At 54.3% G+C, this 26,976-nt stretch overlaps 2 protein-coding genes across 2 annotated transcripts in view; both read right to left on the reverse strand.

Annotated features, from left to right (window-relative positions):
- Window positions 1-254: 254 nt before the first annotated feature.
- Window positions 255-10,994, reverse strand: LOC128854240 (uncharacterized). The gene is made up of 4 exons (XM_054085697.1): window positions 8,153-10,994; window positions 7,242-7,480; window positions 6,988-7,125; window positions 255-4,566 (listed from the first exon to the last, which is right to left on the reverse strand). Exons 1-4 carry the CDS (start codon window positions 8,378-8,380, stop codon window positions 4,167-4,169), a joined length of 1,005 nt encoding a protein of 334 aa, XP_053941672.1. The 5' UTR covers window positions 8,381-10,994; the 3' UTR covers window positions 255-4,166.
- Window positions 10,995-11,147: 153 nt separating this feature from the next.
- Window positions 11,148-26,976, reverse strand: part of NPHP4 (nephrocystin 4) — a 28,483-nt gene continuing 12,654 nt past the window's right edge. Inside the window, exons 12-30 of the mRNA XM_054085698.1 lie at window positions 26,724-26,770; window positions 25,806-26,017; window positions 25,512-25,703; window positions 24,695-24,882; window positions 23,909-24,069; window positions 23,316-23,496; window positions 22,099-22,227; window positions 21,710-21,912; window positions 21,421-21,641; window positions 21,127-21,316; window positions 20,890-20,973; window positions 20,642-20,798; window positions 20,232-20,317; window positions 19,302-19,387; window positions 18,707-18,878; window positions 17,956-18,135; window positions 16,991-17,134; window positions 15,279-16,180; window positions 11,148-11,184 (exon numbers count right to left, since the gene is read on the reverse strand). Of these exons, the coding sequence (XP_053941673.1) occupies window positions 16,040-16,180; window positions 16,991-17,134; window positions 17,956-18,135; window positions 18,707-18,878; window positions 19,302-19,387; window positions 20,232-20,317; window positions 20,642-20,798; window positions 20,890-20,973; window positions 21,127-21,316; window positions 21,421-21,641; window positions 21,710-21,912; window positions 22,099-22,227; window positions 23,316-23,496; window positions 23,909-24,069; window positions 24,695-24,882; window positions 25,512-25,703; window positions 25,806-26,017; window positions 26,724-26,770 (2,774 nt within the window). The 3' untranslated portion in view covers window positions 11,148-11,184; window positions 15,279-16,039. The remainder of the gene's footprint in view (window positions 11,185-15,278; window positions 16,181-16,990; window positions 17,135-17,955; window positions 18,136-18,706; window positions 18,879-19,301; window positions 19,388-20,231; window positions 20,318-20,641; window positions 20,799-20,889; window positions 20,974-21,126; window positions 21,317-21,420; window positions 21,642-21,709; window positions 21,913-22,098; window positions 22,228-23,315; window positions 23,497-23,908; window positions 24,070-24,694; window positions 24,883-25,511; window positions 25,704-25,805; window positions 26,018-26,723; window positions 26,771-26,976) is intronic.

Consider the following 26,976-nt stretch of genomic DNA (forward strand, 5'->3'; position numbering starts at 1 on the left):
AGGAGCAGAGCGGACCCAAGGCTGCCAACTTTCCGGGGGTGCCTGCGCTGCCGACGGCTGGGAATAAATTACCAGCTCCCATTTAATCAACTCTGCTCATTGTTTCCCGTTGAGTGAATTAAAAAGCTTTCAGCTGCACATACAAATCGCCGTCCGAAGTGACGACTGATAAACGTTCCTTTTGAACTCCAGCACAACAGGGGAGGCGATTAAACTTTTACCATTTTTAATCCTAGAATCTATTCAAAATGTTTTAACTGGAAGGAAAGAAAGCAGAAGATTGATTTATTTCTTTATTTTGCTTTATTATTTTCTTAAGAAGAGTTGATGTTCGGATGGATAAGGCAGTGGGTGAACTTGGCTCTGCCGTTACCGTTCAGCCCGAGTCCCACATCTTGGGCTGAAATTGCTGACTTTCAGTGAAATCTGAGCCTCAGCCAGGGCAGGAATTTCCCTCCAGCAGGTCCCACAGCAAAGTGAGGGGTTCTGGGGTCACAGCTTCACTCAGCTCCTCTCTAACCCCACATCCTCAGCCGTGGCTTAAAGGCAACGGCATCCCTGACAGCAGAGATGCACTCCATGAGGTGAAAATGAAATGATGGCACTCCTGCCTCTGTCGATTAAGAAATTAAAGTTATTTCCCTGATAAACCACTCAAAAATGAAAAATAATCAATTCCAACTCCAGCAATTTCATTAATACACAGTCGTCTTCTTTCTTTTTTTTTCTTTTCAATAAAATGTGACTTCTCTTCCTGAAATCCAGCTCTGCATCTTAACTCGGCTCACGCTGGGATGGATAAGGCACAGCCACCCTTGAAGCCTGACAGCGTAACTAATATTTGCAATTTAAATAGGGCAAATGCTTGCGGAGCATGAAACGAACGTTACACAGCTAACGGGCTCCCGGCACCGCCGGTGCCCACCAGCCTGGCACTCGCCATCCGACAGGAGCTTCCCAGCCATACGGATGGGTCTCGTTAGCCACCACGCATCCCAAGTGGAATTTGCATGGAGCAGCACAGCATATGCTTGCATTACAGCCAAGCAAGCTCTCTGTGATTATTGTTATTATGATAATTGCCAAAGGAATTAGTAATGATTAAGCCACCGGGAGTTAAAGCACTGGAAGCTGAAGAGCCTTCCGACACATTGAGGTGCTGGGAAGTGTTTTCCTAGTTAAGAGCCATCCCTGGGATGGCAAACACAAGAGGGTGGCGAGCGCACAGGAGATGCTCACAGGAGGAGGATGCTCAGGGCAGAGGCTCTGGGCTGCCCTCACGCCGATGGGCGGAAGGGATGCTTGAGTTCACAAGGCTGAAAGTCAGTGCAAGAAGGAGGAAAAAAATGCCCAATGTCTGGGCACGGCAGGCAGAATCCCACCTGCTGTGGACCGATAGCAGGGATGTGGCCGCGGAGCAGATCCTCACCCTCGGGATGGGCAGAGAACCACTCTTGGGTTTGCTTTTTCCCAACCACTCTGGCTCTGGCCAAACCAGAGGCACGTTCTCCCTCCAGGAGCTCATCCTCTCCATTAAGTAGGGTGCAGCAGCCGGCGATCGGGCAGTTCTTATCACCAGACGGCTCCTACCTCAGGCAGCAGCCTTAAACCTGGCTTCTTGATCTTTTTGACAACTTAATCTTTATTTGCTCCCGACGACAATATCTGTAATTACAGCCCTTGACAGATCCGATAGAAAGCGCGCTCCAGACACCGCAAGGAATAAATGGGAACGCGTGGCTCATGCCCAGCGCGCCTTCACCTCATCTCGAGGATGCTGTGAGCTGTGCTCCGAGGGCAGCAGCAGCGAGGAGCCGATGCTCCTGCAGGGATGTGCTGAGAGCAGTCTGAGCACAGTCCCCTCAGATAGGGTTGAACTTTCACACCCACGGGAAATCTCCCTTAAACGCAGCGCCCTCACTGCATCCCTGCAAGTCCCATCAGTTCCAGCGGATTCGTGCTCCGGCGGTTTCTGTGCACTTCCATTTTCAGGGATGAGGACCGGGCGTGCAGTGGGATGCGAGCAATCCTTACTTCTGCCTCACGATCAATACCGCTGCCAACAACGCTGCCAATAACTTTAGTTCTTGATAAATGACAGGCATAAAACTGATCTATTGTGTTGCTAAAAGAAATTTAATTAAGGGTGAGCAGAAGGGATTCATCACTTGGCAACGTTGCCGTTGAAGTCCGCTGGTTGTCCAACCCCCCCATCAATAGCCCTTCAGCTCCTGCCGCAGCTCCAGCTGGTAACGGCAAATCCCTGGGTGCTCACTGCATCCGTGCCCGCCTTCCTAACAGCAGACTCTTCCCATCACATGGCTAAGTCCTTCTCATCGCTGTGCAGGTCTTCAGCCCCCTCAATATCCCTCTTAGCATCCTCTCTCAACACCCCCCCAAAGCATCCATGCTCCAAGCATCTCCCCTGAGCATCCCCCAAACTTATCCCCCTGGTCCTGGGGACTCAGTGGCATCCAGGACACAGTGGCCACTACCACCACCACCACTCGTGGCCACCTCCAGCCCATCCTGTGGCCGTAGGTTGGTCCTCTGGACACGCACAGAAGGGATTTTTGTCTTTGCAAAGGTATCTTTGGGACGGATGCTTATTTAGGTCTGATTATTTTCCTTAATGCATCTGTGACATAATCAGGGTTTCCTCTGCACGCACAGGAAGACCTTCTTCATTAGTTATTAGTTTTCAGCCTCCAAAGAGCAAATTAGGGGACATGAATATGCAAATGTAACGCTTCTAAACTGATAGCACCACAGTTTCCTCTGGAGGGGATCAAAGCGGCAGTGACATTTGGCTTCCAACGCTTTGCAGTCTGGAGGTGGGGTTTTATGTCTTTAATTGGTTTTTCGTGCTGGAGGCAGCTAAAAATAAAACTTCCAGGAAAGTTGCTGTGTTTGGTTTAGCTTTTTTTTTTGGATAATATTTGCTCTGCGTTGACAGGTTGGGCAGCTTTCAGCCATGGAAGCCCGTGCCCAGGTGACGTCGCAGTGATGCTCTGCCCGGTCCCCAGTGAACCCCTCAGCAGGAGGAGGTGGTGACACGAGCACAGTGAGATGATTTCTCACGAGGGACAGCTCAGGGATGGACCGGACGGCAGAAACTGTGCGGCATCGCAGATGCCTTCAATTTGGGCTGTAACTTCCCCAAACAAGCCATTTCTCTCATTTAAGCCTTTCCCATCCCACCTTCGGGAATCCTGCAGCAAAGCCAGAGGAGTCAATTCAAAGAGCTGCCACCTCTGCTCCCTCACCAGGGTTTGCTTTGCAAACAAACCCTCTGCAACCCACGCGGCGTCGGACTCACTGTGAGACACCAGCACCTGCCACGGAAGGCTGAGCTTTAAATCCTAAGTCACCTTGTAGGCTCCAGGGAGGATATTCCGCTCCCAGACTGAGGTTTGTAACCTAACATGGGTCAGTAGTGGGGTTTTCCCACCTGCCGGTGCTGGTGTCGGGGTCCAGGACACAGCCCTGAACGAGGGGGCAGGATCTGTGCCGGGCATCGCCACGTGCCAGTATGGCACCAAGTGCCCCGCATCCCTCTTAGCCAGAGGGACCCTCGGCGAGGAGCAGCCAGGGCTTCGCCGTCACCAACCGTAGGTTTAACCACGGCAACTAAAACAAGGACTCCAGAGGGTAACAAATGCAGGAACGTCATCAGCAGGGGAAGGGAGAAGAAAAGAGAAAGAACATTAAATTGTGCCCATTGGGAAAGAGGGATATTTTTAACAAATACTCTATTAGCTGCCAGCAGGGTTTCATGGTTTTTTTTTCTTAGCGTGCAAAATGCTCAGGGAGCTTCAAATGGTGCTCGGTGGCAGCTTGGCTGCTCCTCTCCCATCTGTGCAGCGCTGCCTTCAAATTAACAGCTACGCCAGAGCAGCCCCCACCCCAATCCACACCCTGCTCCCCTGCCAAACCTCCCGCATCCTTCCTTCCTTCTGCCGGGGCTCGGGGTTTGGACAACTGGTTTGGAGTGGGAGCACGGTGGGATGGGGAGGAGGAAATCAGCCTCACCGTGACACTATTCTTTATAAGAGGAAATAAAACTCTCACTGCATCTTTTTAAGAGATGCTTCTCTGCATCCTGGCCTGGCTGGAAATGAGGTCAGTGCCACCGGGACAGTCATCAGCACAATTACCGCGAGCAATCAAACTGTATCTGCTCCTGACAAGAGAGCACAAGGAGTAAAACGTGTCCCGCTGCGATTGTTAACCATCCCGGGCAGGCAGGGAGAAGTCGATGGATGCAAAGGGAACCGATGCGGAGTGAGCACACTGTGCCCTCTGGAAGAGGAAAAGAAGCAGTGACGGACAGAGACCGGAGCCTGGAGGATATCAGAACAGAGGCAGAACTTACCAAACCTCTCTTCTCTGACTGATGCGGCGCTTCGGAAGATTAAAGGTTCCAGAGAAGCCATCAGCCTCAAAGTTTCCAGTCTTGAGGAGGAAATACGAGCTCGCAGGAGCTGTGCCACAGACGTTTGCAGAGCATTGGATGTAATGGATTCCATCATTCTTTGCTGCAGTTTGGAACAAAACAGCCTTTCCCTGCAGGAGACGAGTCAGTATTTCATGGGAAATAGGTATTTGTGAAATCATCAGGCAAACCAGCATAAAACCTTCAGACGAGATGCAGCAAACCTCCAGAGGAGCGCTGCAAACCCACCATGCCCTCACACCAGCGAACGCCCTGGCGATGCCGAAGCGCTTGCCGGCTCCAGAGCTGCTCCCGGCACTGGCGCACCCCTCACTCCATCGACCAGGAATTTCCACCAAGAGATGCCTGCAGCCGAGCATCCTTTCCCTGCCTTAAAGTGATTTTTTTATCACGGCGCACATCCCTTAGGTTTCACCCCAGGCTCCCAAGGCTGGAGCCACCCACTGCCCGTCGAGGATGAGCTTTCCCAGCGGCTGTTGGCAAGGCACGTGCAATCAAGAGGATTCCCCACGCTTCCCAGGAAGGGCTGCACACCGCGCATCCCACAGGGAGCTCCAGGGATAGGGACCGCGATGGTTATGCCTCTTCCCACCCTCCTCCCAAAGAAAGGCAGGAAAGCAGCATCGTCCCCCTTAGGAACGAGGTGAGCCGATCACTCGGAAGCCACCCAGACTCGGAGGGAAAACAGAGGGTGTTTGGTGGAGCCAGAATTTATTTCGTACGACTCCCACTTAATTAAGTACTTCATTTGCATAACCTTGTGCCGTTATTCACTCCTGTCATCCCGAAATCCAGCCGTGTGCAAACAGTTAGCAAAAATAACACCCATAACTCAGACTTATGTTTGTTGTAAAAATGGTTTTACACGATGCGGTTAAACGGGCAGCCCAGAACCGCCTTTCCTTCCCTGTTAGAGAGAGGAATAAATCTCCACCTTGATTTCCAAGGACATTATTCTAGATTTCGCTCAGCCCCATCGCCGGGTTTCCCTTCCCACGTGGCTGCTCCGCAGCGGAGGGGCAGCCACTCATACTTTTATTCCCTGTAAATGAGCAAGAAGTAAAGCCAAGAGGTCCTCAGGTTTAACGCAACCTTCTTAAACCCTTCCCTTGCTCTTAAACGTTACTTGTGGTCAGGTCTCTCCAGTCTTTTAACTTGGAGCAGAAGCCTAAAACACAACACACGTGTGCACAAAGCTCTATTTTTAGGGCTGCTCTGACCTTCCACAGCTCACTGCTGTCCTCCCCGTGCCACACCAGGAGAAATATCCCCCGTGACACTCGGCACCCGCAAGCAAGCAAGTCCCGTGCGGGAGGGTTCGGCGCCGCGGGATGCTTGGCAAACCCAGCTAACAGCTCCCAGCACAATACTAATAAAGGTGGGTTTGAGTGATGCCGGGAATGAAGGAAGCTCTGGAGGCACCGAGGGAGAAGCCAGAGCATCCCTGAGGAGAGGGGACTCTGATGTCTGCTGGATTCTACCCTGTTTTTGCCTTTTCTCACCCACGATGGCAATGTTTAAAACGACAGCAGCCTGTCCCAGCGCTGCAGAGCGTGGCTCTGCACGTGCCCCTGCGCCCACTCGTCGCTCCTGTCACCCCACCGGCAAGCAGGCGAGCATCCTTTCTCCAGCCTGGCATTTCTAGGGCACCCGTGTCCACAGCAGCTTGGGCAGCAGCTGCTGAAGGACTCGCTGTCTCATGGACCGATGCTGCAGCCGAGCCCTTCCACAGCCTCACAAGGGCCCAGCGTGGGGCGAAAAGCATCCTCACAGGCAGAAGGTTTTCACCCATATCCAAAAGTTTCAGGTGTCTTTGCAAAGTTTTAACGCTTTAAGCAAGAACAGAGCAAGTTTGCCGGTCGCTCCACCACCCCTGGGCTGCTGCAGCATCGCCTGGAGATCTGGGGGTTATTTCAAGGCTCTGAGGGTCCCCAGGGACTCCTTTGGATGTTCTCAGCGTGAAAAGCTTGACTGACCGTGTTCTGAGAGGCTCCGGTCAGCAGCCGAGCATGAGATACCCTGACATGCAGAGGGGGTTGAACTCCACGCAGGGGAGATGCTGCTCGGGATCCCTCGTTAGCAAGATGAGCAACGAGCAGCAAACCTCGCCATGCCCTCGTGTCCTCCTCTGCCCACAGCCCTGAACGCACACGCTCGTTTCGTACGACAGAGGAACGATTCAAAACATCTATGAATAATTGGGAAGGTAAATGCATTAACTTTATCTTGATCCCAGGGTGTAATTACATAAAACCTCGCTCCCAAGTAAATTAGTACATTAGTAACAATTTTGTTCCTATAATTACTATCATTTCTTAGATCTCACAGCTATTTGCTAATTCACCCGCGCAGCCGAGGGCATTTCCATCGCTGAACCCACTGCCGCCAGTGATGGCCCAGCTTTGGCCGAACAGCTCTGTGCAAGCCATGGGCTCGGAGGAAACCCATTTCTAGACTTCGAAGGCTGATAATAGTTGAAATAAAACTGCTACATCCAAATCAACCTGATTCTTGGTCAGGTTGGTACCCACCTGAAGATAGGATGAGCCCTTCTGTTGGCTGAGCTTTGAAGCGCAAGAAGAACTTCCCCAAAGCCTTGTTCCGGGCACACGTGCACGAAGGAGCTGTGCAGCACGAAGGGGCATCGGCAGCGAGAAGAAAACCTATAGCTGGGGAAGGAGATGATGTTTTTCTCAAGGCACAAGCAATGGTTGCAAGGAGAAGTCCTGAGCACTCTTATGGGATTGCCCAGGGAGAAAACGGCATTAATCAAGCTACTCCTCACCTTCCTGCTCGTACGCGGCTCCTGGTGGAGATGGGCACCAAGCCCAGCACGCTGCAGGCAAAGCAGAGGAGCTGTGGCAGCACCAGGACCAAAGCCACCACGTCCACCAGCGGCGAAGTCACCAGGTGCTCAAGGACCCCCAAGCCATCCCTAGGTGATGCCTTTCCACCAACTCCAAGAGCATCACTCTGATCTCCATGGAAACCCAAAGGCTTTAGTTTGAAGTGCTGATTTGGCCGCTATCCTGGGAGCAATCGGCAGGAGATGAACTGCATTAAGCAGCAGCAGGGGTGGGTTGCATCTCTGGAAATGGGTGCCAGAAGAGTGTCTGATACCATTTGGCTCAAAAAAAACCCACTTCCAAAAGGCAGGGAGCCGCGCTGGGCCAGCCCGTGGCAGAAAAGGATTTATTTAATTCATCTCATCCCTTTCTTCTGTGCCCAAATTATCCATGGAAACGCTTTATTTTTTTCCTTTCAGAATTTGACCGTTACTTGAGAAATATATGGGTCTGGTTTGGGGGCAGATATTCCCAGGGCTGAAAGTCCAGCACTGGCTGCACCGCGCCCTCCAACTCGCAGACCGTGGGGCTTGCTCGGGAGGAGGGGAGACACCAGATTATTTCCAGTTTGCCGGAGTTAGAGTTAATCACCAACAATTAACTGGAAGGATGGGATGGGATGGGATGGGATGGGATGGGATGCTCAGGCTAGAGCAGGTTGTCCTGGAATCAGCCCTCAGCAGGAGATATAAATGATAGGCTCCATCCCAAGGGGAGGCTAAACCCACGCTGAAGGCAGAGGACAACTTTTACAACCAATTCTCTTTTACAGCCTTTCTCCAGCCAAGCGGGTGTAGCAGCTCCCAAAACCCTGGCTGACAGCGCGGCAGAAGCCAAGGGGAACACTCACCAGAAATTTCCAGCTGTAAAAGTACAATCTGGCCCATCCGGTGCCTGGTGGACAACCACGTGTGCCGTAACTCTGGGTAGGAAGGGCAGCCCCACAACTGGTTCCTCCAGGGTTGGCACTCCCGGATATGCTGTAACAGCCCCACAGGTGACCTGTACGGGGTTGGTCTTTCTCTAGAAAGAAACTCCACCACCACACACCTTTCTTTAGGGAGAAAACACAAAGCATGGCAGCGAGACGTCAAATAGAGGGGCGCAGAAAAGCTAGCATCTCCCATTCCCATTGCCCATTGCACGCCTATTCTGGAGATAAACAGAAGGCTGTAGCCTCCAAGGCTTTTAATTCCAGGACTTTTCATTTAATTTAATTATTGAAGTATGTTTCCCCCGAGATAAGATCTGTGTGACATTTGATAAGCCGTGCCTCCTAGCAGAATCCACCCTCCGCTCGCACCAGCCAGTGGCCAAAGAGATTTACAGCCGCTAATGAAGGGGTCTTATCGCAGGAGGCAATGTCCTGGGGCATCTCTATCGAGCATCTCCCGGATGAGCAAGAGGGGTGGTGAGGCGGAGGAAAGCAGGGTGCGAATCAAATGTTAATCTGGGCTGGGAGGTGATGAACGGCTGTCAGCGCTCGGCTCGGTCTGTCCTGAAAAATCAAGTGCTTTCCGAGTGCGAATTCCTCCCTGCTGGACTCCCACTGCTGAGCCAGACAACCCGTTCTCGCTCCCATGAACATCGCCAGCCGTAGGGAGCTGCTGCGGGACGCAGAGCAGTCTCGCCGGGTATTTTCCCTGCCTGCAGCACTCACAGTTCCTTTAAAACTCTTAATGGTGTTTGGAAATAACAGCTAAACGCTCGATGCCATTGACCTTTGCACAGGTGGACGCTGCCACCCACCTCTGCACAATAAAGTAATTGGTAAATAAACACAAAGCCTCAACTCTTCACCAAATGTCATTGGGGCAGAAAGAAGGGAAATTATTTTAAAAGCAACTGGCAGCTCATAAATGCTACAGATTTCTCATTCTGTAGCTGTGCATTATTATTATTATTTCACCTGTCCCCAACAGCCCATGGGAAGAGCCCCTGTCTCCTTCCCCGGTGGCTGCAGAAAGTCCCAACAAAGACCTCAACGTACCTTGGAGCGAAGCAAACTCAAGAAGCCTCACTTGACTTTAAACGTGGTTGCAGGGAAGCAGCCGGCATTGCTCACGGTGGATTTTGAGGCGCATTTGTGCGCGGCATCCCCAGCCAAGCATCCCCTCGCCGCGGTCCAGCCGCTGCCCCAGAGGAGCCGCCTCCCTCCGGGCAAAGGCCAACGGTTTGTGATGTTCCACCTCGGAGCCCAAAGGGACGGCTCCCGTCAGCCTCTTCCCAACAGAACCCGATCGGACAGCAAGGACATGGTTTGAAAATGCCCTTCACATCTCATCCATCCCGGCTGAACGGGAATGCGGCAGGCGCAGCTCGGAGGCTTTTCATCTCCTCTGCCAGCCGTCCTTTCTGCTGGAGATGCTAATAAAACGCATTTCCTCCAGCCATTGTTTCACTTATGGAACCTTCAGCCCGGTTTTGATTGAGTGCACTTAATATAGTTGCTCTCGGAGAAAAGATTTTGAGCCTGGTATTTGACAGCCTTGATCTTAAAGAAATCCATTAAGAGCAGCTTTATCTCTGGGTTTTGTAACCCTTAAATCGGTTTTTTATCACAGCAGCGATGAGCTGTCAGGAAGACGTGTGGGAGAAACGGGGAATAAACCTCCCAAACTCCAGCACTGGGACCGCTGGGTTGGATTTGGGCTGCGTGTTAACAACCAAAAGGGGTTTTTCTCTGCAGAATAACACCTTACACCTCCCTTCGGAGAGGGACAGGGGCTGAAGTCCCAGGGGACAAGAGAGAATTGTAATTGGCCCGATATTCCTTCGTGTATTCCCTCTGGAAGGCAAGCACCAGGAATCACATCTGGTTTCAGGCACTGGACGCTCACAGGTCCGGTACCGGCAGCCACAGGTTCACAGCCTGTTGGAAAACCCTTTTCTTCCTTCTCAGACAGGGAAATAGATGATCCTGGGGTTAAGCCTTTAAAAGAAAGGTTTTTCTAAAGGACAAAGTGTGGAGGCAAAGCGGAGCCGAGCACAGCCCGGATTGCATGGCAGGAAAGCCGCGATGCTTCCCGTGCCCCTCGGCCAACGCATCACAGCTTTTCTTCTGACCCTGCCAAGCCCAGAAGGAGCCCAACACCCTTCTCCGCGATGCTCTGTCACCCCAGGAGTCATTTCCTTGTCTTAAAGCTAATACTGAATTACCACCAGCAGCAGTTTCATCCCCGTGAAGCCCAGCAAGCTGCCTGGAATAAACTCCTTCAGGATTTCTGGAACGCTCTAGGAAGGAGGGAGGTGTTTCAAGTTCTGCTGAAAGCAAGGTTGCAAGCACTCCCCTCCCAGCCCCTCAGTGCAGGAGTGAAGAGGTCTCTTATCTCACTACTGGCACGAGAACATCAAGATGTACCACAGCAACGCCGGCCAGTGGCTCCCATGCTTTCTACTCACTTTCCAGCCCATTTTTGCTCTCCCCATGCAGTCGCAGGCACCAAGGAGGGAGATGGGGAGATCCAGGGGCACCCCAAGGGCGGCTCCTTCGAAGGCAGCCACGGCAACGGAGCCATGAAGGCATTTAGCTTCTCTCAGAAGAAATTCAGAAAGGAGGAGAGGTGCAGGAAGCTGAGGGAGCAATGACTGAACCTGCAGCCAGGGAGGCTTTGGGCGACCTCACCCGAGGACAAAGTCACCGCTATCCGTATACATACACACACACTAAGGATGCTTTTCATTGCATGCATTGAAGAGAGCAGAGCAAAACTTGGAAAGGTGGAAGCGTTACCTGGAGCTGACCACACGCCAGCAGTGGCCGCAGCAGTGCCCGTTGTGTGCCCGTCCCACAGCCCGCGGGTCGAGACGCTGTGTGCTGCCAGAGACAAAGCCTAATAAATCCATCTCAGGTGAATTAAAGCGTTTCGTTCAGATTTTGACCTTTCAAAAGAAAATAAATAACACATTTCAAAATAAAAAAAACCTCATTTCGGAGCTGAAAATCAGAACGTTTCCAGCTGGAAATGACAGCGCAACACATTAGAACACCAAAGCTTTTTGATTACATAGGTGGAAACCTCGCTCCTTTAGATCCCGGTGCCAGCAGCCACCTCGCAGGAGGCTGCCTTGGGTTCCCTCTGCCCTCCTCCTCCTCCTCCAGCCCCACTGAGCTCCTCAGGGAATTCACAGGAGTTTTTACGGAGCCGGTGGAGCGGTGGCTTTCCCTGGCATCAACCTGCCAATCACCCCGGGGCTCCAGCAGCATCACCAGCCATGCCTGGCACCTGCAGCAGAGACCGTACACCACTAAATCCACGGTGTAACCATCCTTCCGTGTGTCGTTGGTTAGTGGATAATGAAAATATGTTCCAGGATCTAATTGCCCTGAGGAGCACCGGGCCATGCTGTTCGCCAGCCTCGATGCTGGGTGATGGGCTGCTCCCTCCCCAAATGGCGCTGTGTTCCAAGTTCTCTGCAAAGAGGCTCGCTCAGGGCTCCCCATCACTCTAGACACTGCTCCTTCAGCCTGCAATTAGGCACTGAGAATGCTAATTGGTTTCAGTAACAGCTGAAAAGCCAGATCTGCCTCTCCTGGCTGCAGTCACTCTCCCACCAGCGGAAGAGAAGGTGCCCGGCGCTTGGCCAACGCCAACCAACAGGCGATGCACCATCAGCGGGCGTTGTGGCCGCCGTTAGACAGCGCCACGCCACCTTCCCAATCCCTGACTGCCGCTGGGGGTGATGCAGCTGCCCTCTGCCCCAGCGCAGCCTCAGCCCCAGACAGCAGGAGCCTTTGCCTTGTGCCGCGATGCCACTTCCAAACGAGTCCGTCAGCTTTCAATTTGGCAGAGACTCTAAATACTCATTTCAGCTAATAAAGATACCCGGTAATGTCATATTACGAGGCTGGCGAGCTCCCAGCAAATATTATGGCGAGCCTTTGTTTAATTAGAGGTTTCTCAGGCAGTCACAATTTCATCCTCGTAACGGATAAAACAAGCCAGGTTTAAAAGTTTAGGCTGGAGACGTTACCCTGCTGAAGCCTGGGAGGCTCAGGACTGAGCTCCCAAATGAGCACTTCTCCCCTACAGGCGCTTTTGCGCCCAACTCTCTTTTCTTTTTCTTATTTTAATGTTTTTTCACATTTCTGGTTGCCATTTCTTAGCAGCCCCTCCCCACCCCATGGGTAGGTCTGGGCCAGGCACGTGGCCAGAGAGCTGGGAGCCAATTTCCCCTCTTCTTCTTACTCCTCTGTTGCTACTCCTGCAATGCCACCCCCAAACCCCGGGATAACCTCACCAGCCGGTGCCCAGGACGCAGCGGTGCCAGCACAGCTCCCAAGAGAAGGCAGCGTAGGCATCAGGCTGGGCTTTGTGCCTGCTCCTGCCTCCCGCGGGTGCCAAACTCAGCCCCGCAGAGGCTGTTTGTTCTGAGCATCAGTAAAGTTCAGCCACCACAGCAGCTCCTGTTGAGGTAAGCGAATGAATTCGATGCGTTTTCCATCCCTCCACTCAGAGGACAAGGCATGGGACCATGGTGTAGCATCTCCTCCTTTCTCCTGCCAGGCTTCATGCTTTCCATATTCCCCTCCTCTTCTACCTACTCACTCCTTCCCTGCCCAACGCAACCTCTCTCAGCACCCCGGCAATGCCACCAGTGCTAATTGGTGGAACTCGCAGGGGTCAGCCCATGGAGAGTGTGGGACATCCCGGTCACTTCTGGAAGCAGAAGCGTGGTGGGGCATGTGCCATCATCCTTCGAGGTTCCCAGCATCTCTCCAAGCCAAGGGGAGCCCCTGTCAGTCCATCCCATGCTAGATGCCACCAAGCAACAACTACGAACCCCAGTGGGCCACGGGCACCTGGAGAGGCACAGCCCTCGCCGGGCTCCCGGCAGCTCCTCCTGCTGCCCACGGCGCTGGTGCGGGACTCATGCTGCCGTGACACCGCTTCAACAGCTGCCGTGACATCCGAATCGCTCACCAGCACGTACGCACACTCCTTTCCCAGAGACCTGCTGGGAGGTGGATGCCAGCCGGAGCCCGCGGATTGAGGAGAGGATTTAAGAGACTCAGGGCTGCCCAGGCGAGAGAAGGCAGCGATGCTCAGGGCCTGAAGGGTCCTGTCTGCTCCAAGAAGACAATGCTCCCCAGGGTTATTGAAAACGCAGAAAGTGCTTCCCAATCTTTCCGTCCCCGTGCACTCCGGTGACGAGATTTTTAGGGCGAATTAATTATATCATTACTGGAATCCAATTTTCTTCCCGACGTGACTGAAACGGGAAGAGAACAACAAGTTGCATGCCAGGCACGCAGCGCTACAAGTTTATTGTCATTAGCGAGGACAACTTCATTAACAAGTGCGAACCCACGAAGTGGCTCCATCCCAGCTCCTGCCTGGCAGAGCCGGGCAGCAGCCGCTGCTCCTGCGCTCACCCCACGCTCCAGCGGCAGCATTTCCAACATCAAGCAGTGCCAGGCAAAGGCACAGCCCCTTTTCAGCCCTTTTCTCATGCCTCTGTGCAGGTTCTTTGCCCACCGGCAGGATGGGATCTCGCCCGGCCGCACTCTCTGGCTGCTCCTCTGCGATCCTCAACACACCCGCTCGCACCCACAAGTTCAAAGGAAATGGTTTAATTAAAGTTCATGTAGCAAAACAAACTAAATGGTGGCCGCAGGGCATATTAAAGCCCTACGAAGATGTATGGGGCTGTGTGTGTCACAGGAAAGGAATTCTGGGCCGGAGAAGGTGACACAGCTCTCACCTGCGCTGCCTCCCTGGCAATGCTGGGGAGAGGGGAACCCCAAGCTGCTGCTTGGCTCCTGGTTTCCTACATTCCCCTAAACTCTGCAGCTAAATACAGGCACGGATGTAAATAATTAAGCCCCTCATTACAGTTTCATCATCCACAAAAAGGCCGTTAGCGGTAACGGAGCCTGGTCAGGAGACAGCTCAGACAGAGGGCTGTGCGCAGCGCCTTCCCACGCACCCTTACACCACTAAAAGTGACCAATTCCCACTCCGGATTCTCAAACCAGAGCTGTTGAGGTTTTATTTCTCAGCCTTTCCTCCAGGCTGCAGGCAGCACCACAAAGAGGCAACCAGGGGCACCCGGGCCCCTGCCGAAAGACCCGCGACACAAGACACCTCCAAAGCCAACTTTTCTCCACCAGCTTCATCTGTAGATTTGGGGTTGCAGCAGCCAAGACACGGCCGTGCCGGACACGCATCATAGAATCATCAGGTTGGAAAGGACCCACTGGATCATCGAGTCCAACCATTCCTAACACTCCCTAAACCATGTCCCTCAGCACTTCATCCACCCGTTCCTTAAACACCTCCAGGGAAGGCGACTCGACCCCCTCCCTGGGCAGCTGTTCCAGTGCCCGATGACTCTTTCCATGAAGAATTTTTTTCTGATATCTAGCCTGAATCTCCCCTGGCGGAGCTTCAGGCCATTCCCCCTTGTCCTGTCCTCAGTCATCAGCCCATGAGAGCTGTGCACTACAGCAGCCGGCGATGCTGAACAGCAGCGCAGCTGCCGAGCCACCAGCTCAGCTCGAGTCCCCGTGTCAAGCATCCCCTACCCACCGGCTACTCACCCAGCAGCGGCTGCGACCGCCTAGTGCTCGGCACACCCCGACGCTGCCTCCTCTGCCGAGGGTACGGCACCAGCTCATCCATAAGCCCCAAGAAATGTCGTCGTATGAAAAAGTAATGGAAATTATTCAGCTAATCTCCTTTAATAACCCGGCTCGGGGGCCTTTCTGTGCTGCAGACAGCACAATAATTTTTAAAATATTAACTGTCGTTTCCCATCAGTCCCAGGGACGCAGAGGAACTCTGCGCACGACTCCATCAGGACTGACAATTCATCACCCTCTGGCCCCATGGTTCCTGGCGGTCACAGGCTCACCCCGGGCTCTGCCCGTCCCCAAGCGGCAGAGGGGCACAGTGAGGGGCAGGGACCCCCCCGGCCGCTCCCATGGGAGACACACACACGCTTTACCTGGTTGTGCTGCCTTTTTTCCTCACCTCCTTGGGTTTTCCCCCTCCACACAGTGAGCAGAAAGCATCCTGGCCACGGATGAACACCAAGAGATGCGCTATCACACGCAGGGATGCAGCCATCGCCCCTCAGCTCAATCTTATTTTCCAGTCATTCTAACTCCACAGCCTCCGCTCCGGCCCCTGGGATGCTCCAGGGAGCTGGGGATGACACGTGGGATTCCCAGTGCTCCCCACCAGCACTTGTCTTCACCAGACAGAGACTCTGAAGTTTTCCATCTCCCACAGAAGAAAATGCTGCCACACGCTGCCAGTTCTGTGAAAGTTTAATTGATCAAGGATAAGCAAAAAGTATTAAAAACACTAGAAAACCGTGTCAGCCTGTGCAAAACTCACTGGAATATAAAAGACTTCAAAAATATCCCGCAGAATCAGCTCCGCAATTTTTTTTTAAGTTAAAAAAAATACTACAACACGGCTGAAATACAGCAACGCTTAACAAAAATAAAGGCATTCTGTGTGGTAACAAACGCATTTGCCCTCTGCGATTAGAGCAGATGGAGCTGTGCGGCACCACCAGCGCTTGCGGCAATGCCTGGGGATCCCGGCAGCCAGCGAGACCTCCCAGCTCAGTGAGGGGACTACGAGCAACTGGGCTCGTGAGCCTCTGTCTGCGAACAACACAGCCAAGGAGACTTGGATAAAACATAGATAAGAAGTCTTAGAGAAATACGTGTCCCTGAGCCGGTGCTGGAGACTGGCTGCTCTGCTGCGGTGGGTGAGCGGCCTCACTGGTAGAGGACCTTCACACAGAAGGTTTCCTCGTTCTTGTCCTCATGGTCGTTGATGTGAATCAGGATCTCCTCCTCTCCTGCGCTCTGGCTCGGGGCAAACCGCAGGCCAATGGTGTACACCTCCCCACCAGCGATCTGCAGGAGAACAGGCAGGAGGAGAAGTGATAGGAGATGGCACGGAGCCCTCAATGCGCCCACCCTTCCCAGGCTGGCAGGGCCTTCCCATGGCAGCATGTCCTGCATCCACCCAGCATCATTCCCTGCATCCCCAGAGCATCCTGCACACACCAACCATCACTCCCTCCATCCACAGGGCATCTTGCACGCGCCAAGCATCATTCCCTGCATCCACAGGGCATCCTGCATGTGCCAAGCATCACTCCCTGCATCCACAGAGCATCCTGCACGCGCCAAGCATCATTCCCTGCATCCACAGGGCATCCTGCACGCACCAAGCATCATTCCCTGCATCCACAGGGCATCCTGCACACACCAAGCCTCACTCCCTGCATCCCCAGAGCATCTTGCACACGCCAAGCATCACTCCCTGCATCCCCAGGGCATCCTGCACGTGCCAACCATCACTCCCTGCATCCACAGGGCATCCTGCACGTGCCAACCATCACTCCCTGCATCCACAGGGCATCCTGCACATGCCAAGCATCACTCCCTGCATCCACAGAGCATCCTGCACACGCCAACCATCACTCCCTGCATCCACAGAGCATCCTGCACACGCCAACCATCACTCCCTGCATCCACAGGGCATCCTGCATGCGCCCAGCATCACTCCCTGCATCCACAGGGCATCCTGCATGTGCCCAGCATCACTCCCTGCATCCCCAGGGCATCCTGCACACACCCAGCATCACTCCACACGCAGTGCAGTGCAGCTAGATGAGGGTGGGGGTCTGGCAAGGGGAGAGAGGCAGGAAAGGGATGTACCTCAAAGGAATCCTCCTTGAACTGCAGGAGGTCAGGCCGGTTGGTGCACAAGAAGTAGAGCCTGGGCGAGGGGTAGGGGTTGGTGTAGGTGATGCGCTTGTTGCAGCCTCTCCCGCCTCCCACAGGCAGCGAGATCTCAAACGCCTGCAAAGATGAGCAAAAGCTGTGGCAGAGGCGGCACAGATCGCAGCGGGGGCAGAGGGAACAACGGGCTGCTCCCTGGCAGACTCCCTACGGAAAATTGCCTCCTGCATGGATGCACCGCAGGGGATGTTTTGGGCACACATCACCTCACATCCCCTCCTTTCTTCACCTCACATTTGATCTCTGCCAGCAGGTACATAAATACACCTTCAAGTGAAAGCATTCTCATGTCGCTGCTGGCACCGGCGCGTTCACACATGTCATTACGAGCCCCAACAACAAAGGGCCAGGGGAGCAGCTGGGCCCAGCAGCTCCTTTTCCAGCCAATTAATGGATACCCATGGGAAGAGCCATGGATAACGTCTCGTGGCAGCAGGAGACGGGCTGGCACTTGGCAGGACGCTGTGGCATCGGTTTAAACGCCGATCTGAACTCCCCTCAGTAACAAGGGCTTTGGGAAAACAATTTTAAGAGGAAGACATTAGCCAGGAAATTTAACTTTCTGCCTTTGATACGTGGCCTCCGCCAGCGCTAATAGAAAGCAGCACGCTGTGGCTTTAATTTCACAGCCAGGAATACTCCAAATCAGACATTCCTCGGTGTGGGGCTGTTTCGGAGCAACCCAAGAGACATTGCACCCTGGTCTTCAGGGAGATTAGGTGAGCACCAGAGGGCTGAATGCGTGCTCAGGATGGCAAGTGCCAAAATCCCCACAGATCTAAAGAAATGAAGAAGCAGGAGAGAGCCCCAGGTGACTGGTTGGATCGCAACCACCAACCCAGCGCCATCACTGGGTTTTCCCGGTGCAAGAGCTGCCATACCTTGGAGATGAGGGGCTGCCGACAGGACAGGCAGAGCAGCCAGGAGGACACCAGTTGGTGGGACTCCACATCCACCAGGTTGAGGTAGATGAACCTGCTGCCGGCCCGCCGAGGCCTGACGCCAATGTACAGCTCCTGCATGCCGTTGGCGGGGAGGAGGAAAGCACCATCCGGATCTACCTGCGGAAACCAACACCGGGAGCTGCAGGCACTTGCAATGGCCTAACGTACCTCTGCGACATAAAACTACCCCTGTCTGGCCTTAAGGAGCTTCACACGCATGTGCACACACACCACCACTGAACCCCACCTACACGAAGAAGCACTGGCTTCGTGTCAGGAAGGAAGATGCGCTCTTGGCGAGAGGCAGCTCCTCCCCAACCTGAGGACTTCCTCCCCTCCAGGCTTTGCCTGGGGGACGTTTTCTTTTGTTTACAGGACAGTGATGGAGTTTTTGTGCCTTCAATTATTCACATTTGCAATTACAGCGGAAGATACTCTAAAGAAATTGTTAGTCTTCTGATGGTCTCATTAACGCACATAATTTGCCCTCCGGGGTTTCACGCCAATGATCCTACACATGACAGCTCTAATCAAAAGATAATTATCCCAAACACTGTACGACAGCAAATTGTTCATAATTCCGAGTGGGCTGCCTTCCCTTTTCCAGAGGGGGTTTCACCGGGCTGGTCCAGCCCAGCTCACCGTGTGCCACCACCGCAAAGGCCCCCAGCGCGCCCGCGGGCGTTACCTGCAGCTCCTGGGGGTGGGAGGTGAAGGCTCGCACCCTGCGCGGAGCCGGCGTGCCGCGAAGCACCAGGGAGAGGCGGGTGAGCTGCCCAGCCGTGCAGCTGACGTCCAGGCGCTGCAGCGAGTGCAGGTAGAACTGCCAGATCTGGACAGGCGCCGCCAGCCAAGCGTCCCTGCAGGAAGGACAGACGGACAGGACTCGCTGACAGCACCACGGGCTCAGAGCAAGCAGCCAACACCAAGCAGGGAGCATGAGCTCTGCGGAAGCTTCTTCTAAGGGTTTCCAGTCTCAGTGCCCACCACTCCTAAGGCTCAGGTAACAGCGTTCTCTGATGCAGAGACGGTCCGGCCGGCTCAGAAGCATCGGCTGCACCCCAGAGACGCTCTGACCAGGGATTATTTAGAGCAAAACAGAACAACGTAAAGCCCTAAGCGGCAAACGCTTTGGGCAGCTTTCTGCTGCCCAGTGAAGCCAGCCGGGCTTGGAAAGCCACAAGCAAGGAAAACACGGCATGAGGTCCCCCCCTCCTGCTCCACCACACACTTGCGTTAGGGTTTCTCACTTTCTGGGGTTCTATGTAAGTTCTGCTACTTACATATAAATAGCAACAAAGAACTTTTTGATCTGCGGGCTTGGTCCTCCGGCTACTTTTAAGAAGATGTCCTGTGGCTCTCCGGGCCCCTGTGTGTAGAAATCAGAGCGTGGTTCCACCACTTAACCTCAACATCAAACCGGCTAATGAGGACTCCAGGGTTTCCTTCCCATTAACAGAAACACTCGCCACCAGGCCACTGACAGAAGCAGATGCTTCCAGCATCCACTTAAACTATATTATTAAGTTATTATGCAGCTTGGCTAAGCCCTTCCAGTATTTTTAATTACAAAAGAGGATACAAACAACGATCGCGTTCCAGGTCTGTATCTGTAATCAAATTTTGGCAAATTTTCCCCAAGTTTTCTAACAAGCCATAATCCAATTACGATGCTAACGCATTGCTGCAACAGCAATTAGCAACTACCCTTCACCGCCATCTGCACGTAGGTGCCCAAGTTTATTTTTCCTTCCCACCTCTCCCAGCCACAAAGCAAGTCCAGGAAATCAATGCCGGGGTTGGGAAGCGAGGAGAGGGATGCAGAGTGATGGCTTGGCCCAAAGAGCCCCCAAGCCTGGCATCACCACCCCTGCATCGCCCAGCAGAGCCGCTCTGCCCTGCGCTGACCCTGACAGCCTTGACAAAAGGCTGCTGTGGTCCAGCACCTTCATCATCTGGTGTTTGCTCAAAAGCACAGTGGAGTACAACCCTCCGCACCATGCTTTAAGGTGCAACATTCAGCTTTCACGGCAAAAACAAGGCGGTTCTTTTTAATTGGGAATAAAGGGCAATTTCAGCTTCATCGCTGCCAGCGTTTCGCTACCACGGGCTGAAAAATGGGGATGCTCCGTGGGCGCAAGGCATTTTTGTCGACAAAAGCAACCTGCTGCACAAGGGCACAGAGGACAGCCCGATGCCGACGCGTAACGTACCATATTTTTGGTTTCACAAATGATGTCAGGGTCGCTGCAGCGAACAAACATCTCTGGCTCCCCCCCTGGCATCCCCACCGGCGCACCTGTGGAGAGAGAGACCCGGGCGAAACCACAGTCAGCGTTTTCTCTTTCCGCTTGCTACCCTCCACCCCACACAGACACAGAACAGAATCCCTCACGTCACACTACCAACGAACTACACAAGCACAGAGGAGCAGGGAATTAAGTATAAAATCAATGCAGGCGAGTGCAGAAGAACAGAAGAGGAGCTCAAAGCTCTGAAAGGGTGAGGAAGCAGAAACAAGTTCTCTGGAAGCCACCTGCACCTCCTGGAAGGTCCTTATGAACCAGGGATGGTGACTAATGAGGAAGAGCCCGAGTGCTCAGAGGACACACCGCAGGCTCACCGGGGAGGGTGTGCCACGGGGGCAGCCGAATGGTCTTCTTCAGGAAGGTGAGCTCGGGATGGTAGAAGCGAAAGGTCTGGTCCACCACATGGGGCTGTGGCTCCACTTTCACCCTCAGCAGTGCGATGGGCTTCCCCTTGCTCACCTGGAAGGAGACCTGTCCAGGCAGAAAAGGGATGGAGTTATGCAAGTGTGATACTTCTCATCCCACACAGCCCTTTGAGCAGCGTTTTCCCCACCTCCCTCACCTGGATGTGCTTTGCCTGCCCGGCCACGCTCTTCCCCAAGGAGTGGGCAACCGTGTCATCTCCAGTTCTCAGCCCCGTTGGCCCCTGCGGGGTGCGAGAGCAGCTTGTTTCAGGGTGCAGCACCGCTACCGCTGCACGGTGCTCTCCGTGGCTGTATTCCCATCCACTGTGTTGGCAAACATTGCTAAAGGAAACAATTCCTACCGAGAACAGCTCAAAACAAGGGCCCACGTGTACCTGAGCCATGACGACTGCAGGGTCTGCAGAGAAAGTCTGGTATTTGAAGGGGATGCGGACAGTCTCGTGAGGGCGCAGATAGACTTGAGGCCTGAGGTCATCACGGAGGTGGAACATCTCCTCCTCAACTGGCGTAACACTCTTGGTCAGCTCCTTGAAGTGGCGCCACTCCCTCGGGTCCAGTATGACGCTGGGGGAATGAGGGAGCGGCAGAGACACTGGTGAGGACTGGTCAGGAGCCGGTGCCGTCCTGGCATCTCCCCAGACACACTGAGACCCCGTTTCAGCCCCAACCTGAGCTCAGGGTGGTCAATCTTGATGGTCACGGTGTGCTGGATGCCATAAGGGTTCTTCAAGGCAAACTCGAAGAACTGTGCTGTCCCCAGCACGGCGTGCACAGTGTGGGTGGCGGTGATGACCTGGATGAGCATCTGGGAGATGGCCTCGCCCTTGATATGTTCCCAGTAGGCTTCAATGATCTGCAGGTCCCGCATGTGTGGGATGCGCCGTTCCCGCTGGGAAGGAGGGCGCCGTAAGCCTGGAACCACCACATCACCCCCCCGCTCAGCGCCCCTCTCCTCACCGAGAGCTGGAACACCTTCCTGCCACCGGCATCCTCCTGCTGCCGTACCAGCGCCATGCGCCGCAGCTTGCGCTGGCGCGTGGCCGCATCCTCGCTGGGGGCACCCGGGGGAACTGACTTGGCCCCTGGCCTGAGGCTGCACAGCACAGCCGCCAGCTCACCGTCCACCTCGGCCAGCCTCCGTGCCCGGGACACTCGCCCACCTGCAGGGAGAAAGCACCGTGGCACCATCAGGGACCCCCATCACCACAGCCCTGAGGGCACCCCGTGATGCTGCGGGGCCAGGAAGAGGAGATGGGGGGCAGAGCGCCAGCACCACCGCAGCAGAGACCCTGACAACACAAACAAGCGTGAGGGGACAGGCTGAGCCCCAGCCCAGCAGGACTCACCGCCAGCAGCGCTCAGGGAGAACCAGCTGCCTGCCGGGATGCTGCCGGCGCTATCTGGTGTGGGCACGTGGTGGGAGCGGGACGGCGGCGGGGATGGCAGCTGCGCCAGGGTGTCCTTGCACGGGTGGCCTGCCAGAAACAGAGACAGAGGGTGAGCGGAAATCATCCCTTTCTCATCGTTGCAAAACCTACTGCAAGTTTTTATCCCCACTCTTTACGTACAAAGCAGGGGCAAATAGCTGCTACTGATGCTCTGCGCTCCCACCAGAGCCATCGCTGTTCCCACAGCACAGCCATCCTCTCTGGGATAGAGCGGCACTGAAAGCACGGCACCATCCAGGGCGATTCTCTGCCGAGCCCCTCACCAGCTCCAGTTTCCATTTGTGCGGTCTCTGTCCCCAGGCTGCGGCGCTGCCTCCGGCACAGCCACACAGCACCGCGTCCCTTCACGCTCCCACAAAGGCAATGCCCAACAGCACCAAACAAGGCTGTAAAGCCGTCGAGTATTTAGCCAGCCTAGAAATCCTACCCCCGTCTTTCATTCAGGCAGGGGCACCACGCTTTCCAACGCTGTTTTTATCAACGGTACTTAGAAATTAAAAAGAGAGTGGACAGGAAAATAAAAACAGCCAAAGGGCGGCTGCTGCCCTGGTGCAGCGACTTTGCTTCCTCCCTCCTTTTGCAGGGTGGGAGTTAAACCTTCCCTGGGCTGTGAATCTCAGATTCTCCTTCTCAGGAGCTTATCGTCCCTTTGCAGGCAAAGTGTGGGAACGATGATTTAAGATATCTTATAATGGAGCTAATCTTTCTTCTGAAGATAAGATTTTAAAACCTGGAGTCACTGCACATTTATAGGATGGGGAATTAAATACTGAAAATAAAAGCAGCCAGCAGGTTCTGGGAAGAATAATGTTCTTACAAGCGTGGGTTTCGTTCTGGTACAGCCCTCTGCGTTTCTCCCGCAGCTCCAGGCTGTTTCCTAGCACCTAAATACAGTGTTGTCCCTGCTCCGCTGGCCTTCCCACCGCCCTGCGCCAGCGTTCGGACCCAAGCAGGGACCACAAGCCCAACCAGGAGCCACACGCCTCCATCCCCAGTCTTGTGGCACTGGGACCGGCGCTCTGGCTGGTGCCAGCGGTATCCAGCAAGGGGGTTGTGTCATGGGGCGCTAGTGCCAGCGCAACAGCGTTCCGGCTGCATGAACGGTGGGCTCTTACCGATGTTGGCCAGGCAGAGGTGGAGGCGGCCCCTCACAGCCACACGGACACCGAGGGGCCGCAGGGCGCCGTGCCGCAGAGCCTCCCGGCCGAGCACCGTCACATCTGGCTCGTACTCAGTCGTGGCCACCTCCAGCTCGTGGTGGGTCCTGACGGCCGCCCGGCCCTGGCGCAGCAGGGGCTGGGGACAAGCAAGGATGGGCAAGGGGGAAGGCATTACCGGAGAAGTCAGGTCTGGGTGGTGAAGGGGTCTGGGAAAGGATGTCTCCAGGTGTCCTAGGACTGAGGGGTTAGCCCTAGAATACTGCAGGAGTCTCAGGGGAGTGGAAGAAAGTCAATGTTTTGTCATCATTTTCGATGAGATGATGACAAATCCCACGATTAGGGGTTTGGCAGGACATCATCAGTCTCGGTTCACAGAGGGGCTGACAGCAATTCGATTACTAAAGACACAAAGGTAATGCAACAGCATCTCAACACGGGACCCAAGGGAAAGCCAGGCTCTTCCTTAACCCTTCTGCATACTAAGAAGGGGTCTCTATCGTTGGCATTCCTGAAGGCTTAAGGGGAACAACCTTTAGCTTAACCCATACCTCCAGTTTGACAGCAGCAGACCCAACAAGGAGCAGGGAGTCTCCATCCCAAACGTCAATCTGGAGGCTGTGCTCAGCCAGGTATCGCACAAACCAGCGCTGCTCCCCAGGACGCAGAAAATTGGGATCCACCATGTACTTCAGCTGCAAGCCCGGCGGTCCTGGGAGACATGAGCACCGTCAGGAAAAGGGAGCTTCCCCAGGCACCGGCACCAGCCAGGACAGGCACTCTCTTCTGCTCTAGAGAAGCCTGCCTGCTCACACACCCACTCACCCCCACTTAATGAACCCAGAGGTCAATTAGCAAGGTCTAACTTTGCCTGGGATTGACACCCACCCACAGAAACACTTGATCTGTACAGACCCCCTGCTCTCATTTCCACTAACAGCTCCGCGTGGAGAAGAAGCTTCACCAGCCACAAGCGCTTTCGTGTCTCTCAGGACCAGAACTCAATAAGACACAAAGAAGCAAAGCAAAGCTTTCTGCTGGGAGGATCAGAGCGGCTCGCTCCGGGTGCCACGCTCTCGTGTGTTGTCTTTCTTTCCAAAGATGCTCAAGCTGCAGCGGGAGCTGGCAGCCTCAACGTGCAAATTGCATCTCTGACACTTACCAGTGTTTTACTTCAAGTGTTGGACATTTTGATCATTTCTCATGTGTGTCACGCAAACGAGAAGAGGTTTGCTATTAAAGCAGATCCCAGCCCCGTCCTCAGCCCAGAGGAAAGCCCAAATCTGACCGACGGAAGAGGAGCAGCCACACAGGGATGCTATAAAATTAGAGCTTACCAGTGCTGAGGGTTCCATCCTTGTTCAACCGGACAAGGAGCTGCGCCGGCACAGCTGGCCCAGACACCGGGCCCCCATCCGAGCTGACCAGCTGCAGCCGCGGCGTGGTGACCGGTGGGAAACGGTAGAACTGGAAGGTGAGGAAGACTGTCTTTGGCCAAGTCCCCTCTGCACTGTCCAGGACATCCCTTGAGGGAGAGAGGGGGGGGGGTCTGGGTTAGCTCATGGCACAGCGCTGCCTCCCCATCACAAGCTCCTCATGCGTTTGGCACACGCTGAGAGGCGTAAGAACAAGAGGAGATCAGCAGCATCAGAAGTATTTGGACTTCTCTGAAGACAGCGAGCATATGGTTTGCCTTGGCTTCCCAAAAAGCTTCATAATTCCAGCTGTCTCTCCCCATATGCCGTGATGGAGGAGCCCAGCAAAGGCAGCGTTTTACCTTCGCACGGCACACTGCCATCCATGTTAAAAACACAAGCGGGGCCTTATCCAGCTAAAGCCATCCCAACGGGTGCCAACTTTCTCAATTCCATATGCATTTACAGCTAAACCCTGCATTAATGAGCTTTTACATCACATTGTGGCCAACAGATACAATTAAAAAAACCCAAAAGAATATGATTTAAGAGCACCTGGAAGGAAAAAGAGCACCACCGTAAAACCCTGCAGGGCTTTGCCTCCACATCAGGATGCTGCAGGAAGTAGCACCTTTGCAAGGATTTCTCCTGCTTAAGCAGGGAGTGAGTCTGGGGGGAGTTGGGGAAAGAATTCCTGAGATCTGCCTGCAGAAGGCACCACAAACTGCTGCCAACCCACCTGCCAAAAGCCAGGAACTGCAGGATTATTTCGTTGCCTTGCAGAGGGTCAGCTTCCTCCAGCTGCAGGCTGAAACTTCCCGGCTCCACCAGCTCCGAGATGCCCACCGGCTCCTGGTTGTGGTCCAGGATCTCCGGGAAGCCTGCAGCGTGCAGGCGTGCCAGGGAGGCACGGGAGAGCGGCGTGCAAGAACTGATGGAGAAATGGGAGTGAGACACATAGAAGCGGCCACAGGAAACCACAGCGCAATAGGGAGGGAATGCGGGAGCCCAGCGAAGGGTGGCCAAATATCACCTGCCCGCCTGCAGCCCCATGGCAGCGATGGGCACCTGCAGTGGGGCAAACGGCAGTGCCCGCAGTTGGTCATCTGCGCAGGGCTCTGCGTCCAGCGAGCTGAGGTCGACCTCCAGGTGAGTGATCCCCGGCTCCTTGGGAGAGCTGTGGCCACGCGGTGCTGGGAGCTGGTCCTTGCCCCACGGCGAGGCCGTGAGCTGGGACACTGACAGCTGCGGGGAGAGCAGCAAACGTGAGCACCCGCAGCCCCGTGCCTGGGGAACAGCCCTAGAGGCAGTCGATCCTGCAGGAACCCCGCAGCGAGGCGGGCCGGCAGCCCCTCCTGGCTAAAGCAGCTCAGATACCATCTGCTCTGGCACCACCGCTTCACCGAGAAACAGCACAGCTCGGCTGCTCAAGTTTTTGCACCTCTGCTTCCTATTTAGTGCTGAACTTTTCCTGGCAAGGAGAGGGATGAGAAAATGCAGCAGGAAGATCAAGCTACCTAACGCTGTCTTTATGAAGCATTTAATTTCATCGAAAATATTCGTGTGCATTGATCCCTGCATCAAGATAGAAAAAGCATAAAGAGGGATCTCTGTATTCACAGCTTTCCTTAAATCCCAGTGGCTCCACACAATGAAACTGTGCATCACTGTCAGCACATAGCAGGGACAATAGTACCCAGCAAATCTGGGCTGTCAAAAACCAGAACTGCCCTTAAAAATACATTAGGGGTGTGAACAGAGCTCAGGGAATCGTGCCCAGAGTGTTCTATGTGGGATAGATTTCTTTCGCCTGGAGAAGGTGGATTTGAGTAGGACACTCCGTGCCTTTTGGCCACTGAAGGCAGGAAAACTGGCAGAGACCAGGACTGGAAGCACGTCCTCAGCGCCATGCTGCCCACCACCCGTGTCCACTTGCACGTGTGGCACTTACCCCTGGTCCATGCGGAGAGCCTGTTGTTTGCTGGGGGGACAACGGAGCTGCGGAGAGGGATGGGAGAGATGCTGTAGTGGAGCCGTTAGCTTCAGGTCCCGCTGCATTTGCTACACCCCCCACCACCCAGCCCCCTCCAACTTCTACCTGCCCTTTCACATTTTGGGGTGAAACCAGCTCAGAGAGGCACTTACCATCTCTCACTCACTTACTGGACTCATTTTTCCAGTACGACTGCTGCCTGAGGCAGGGG

This window comes from Cuculus canorus, chromosome 21 (assembly GCF_017976375.1).
Source record: "Cuculus canorus isolate bCucCan1 chromosome 21, bCucCan1.pri, whole genome shotgun sequence".
NCBI lineage: Eukaryota > Metazoa > Chordata > Aves > Cuculiformes > Cuculidae > Cuculus > Cuculus canorus.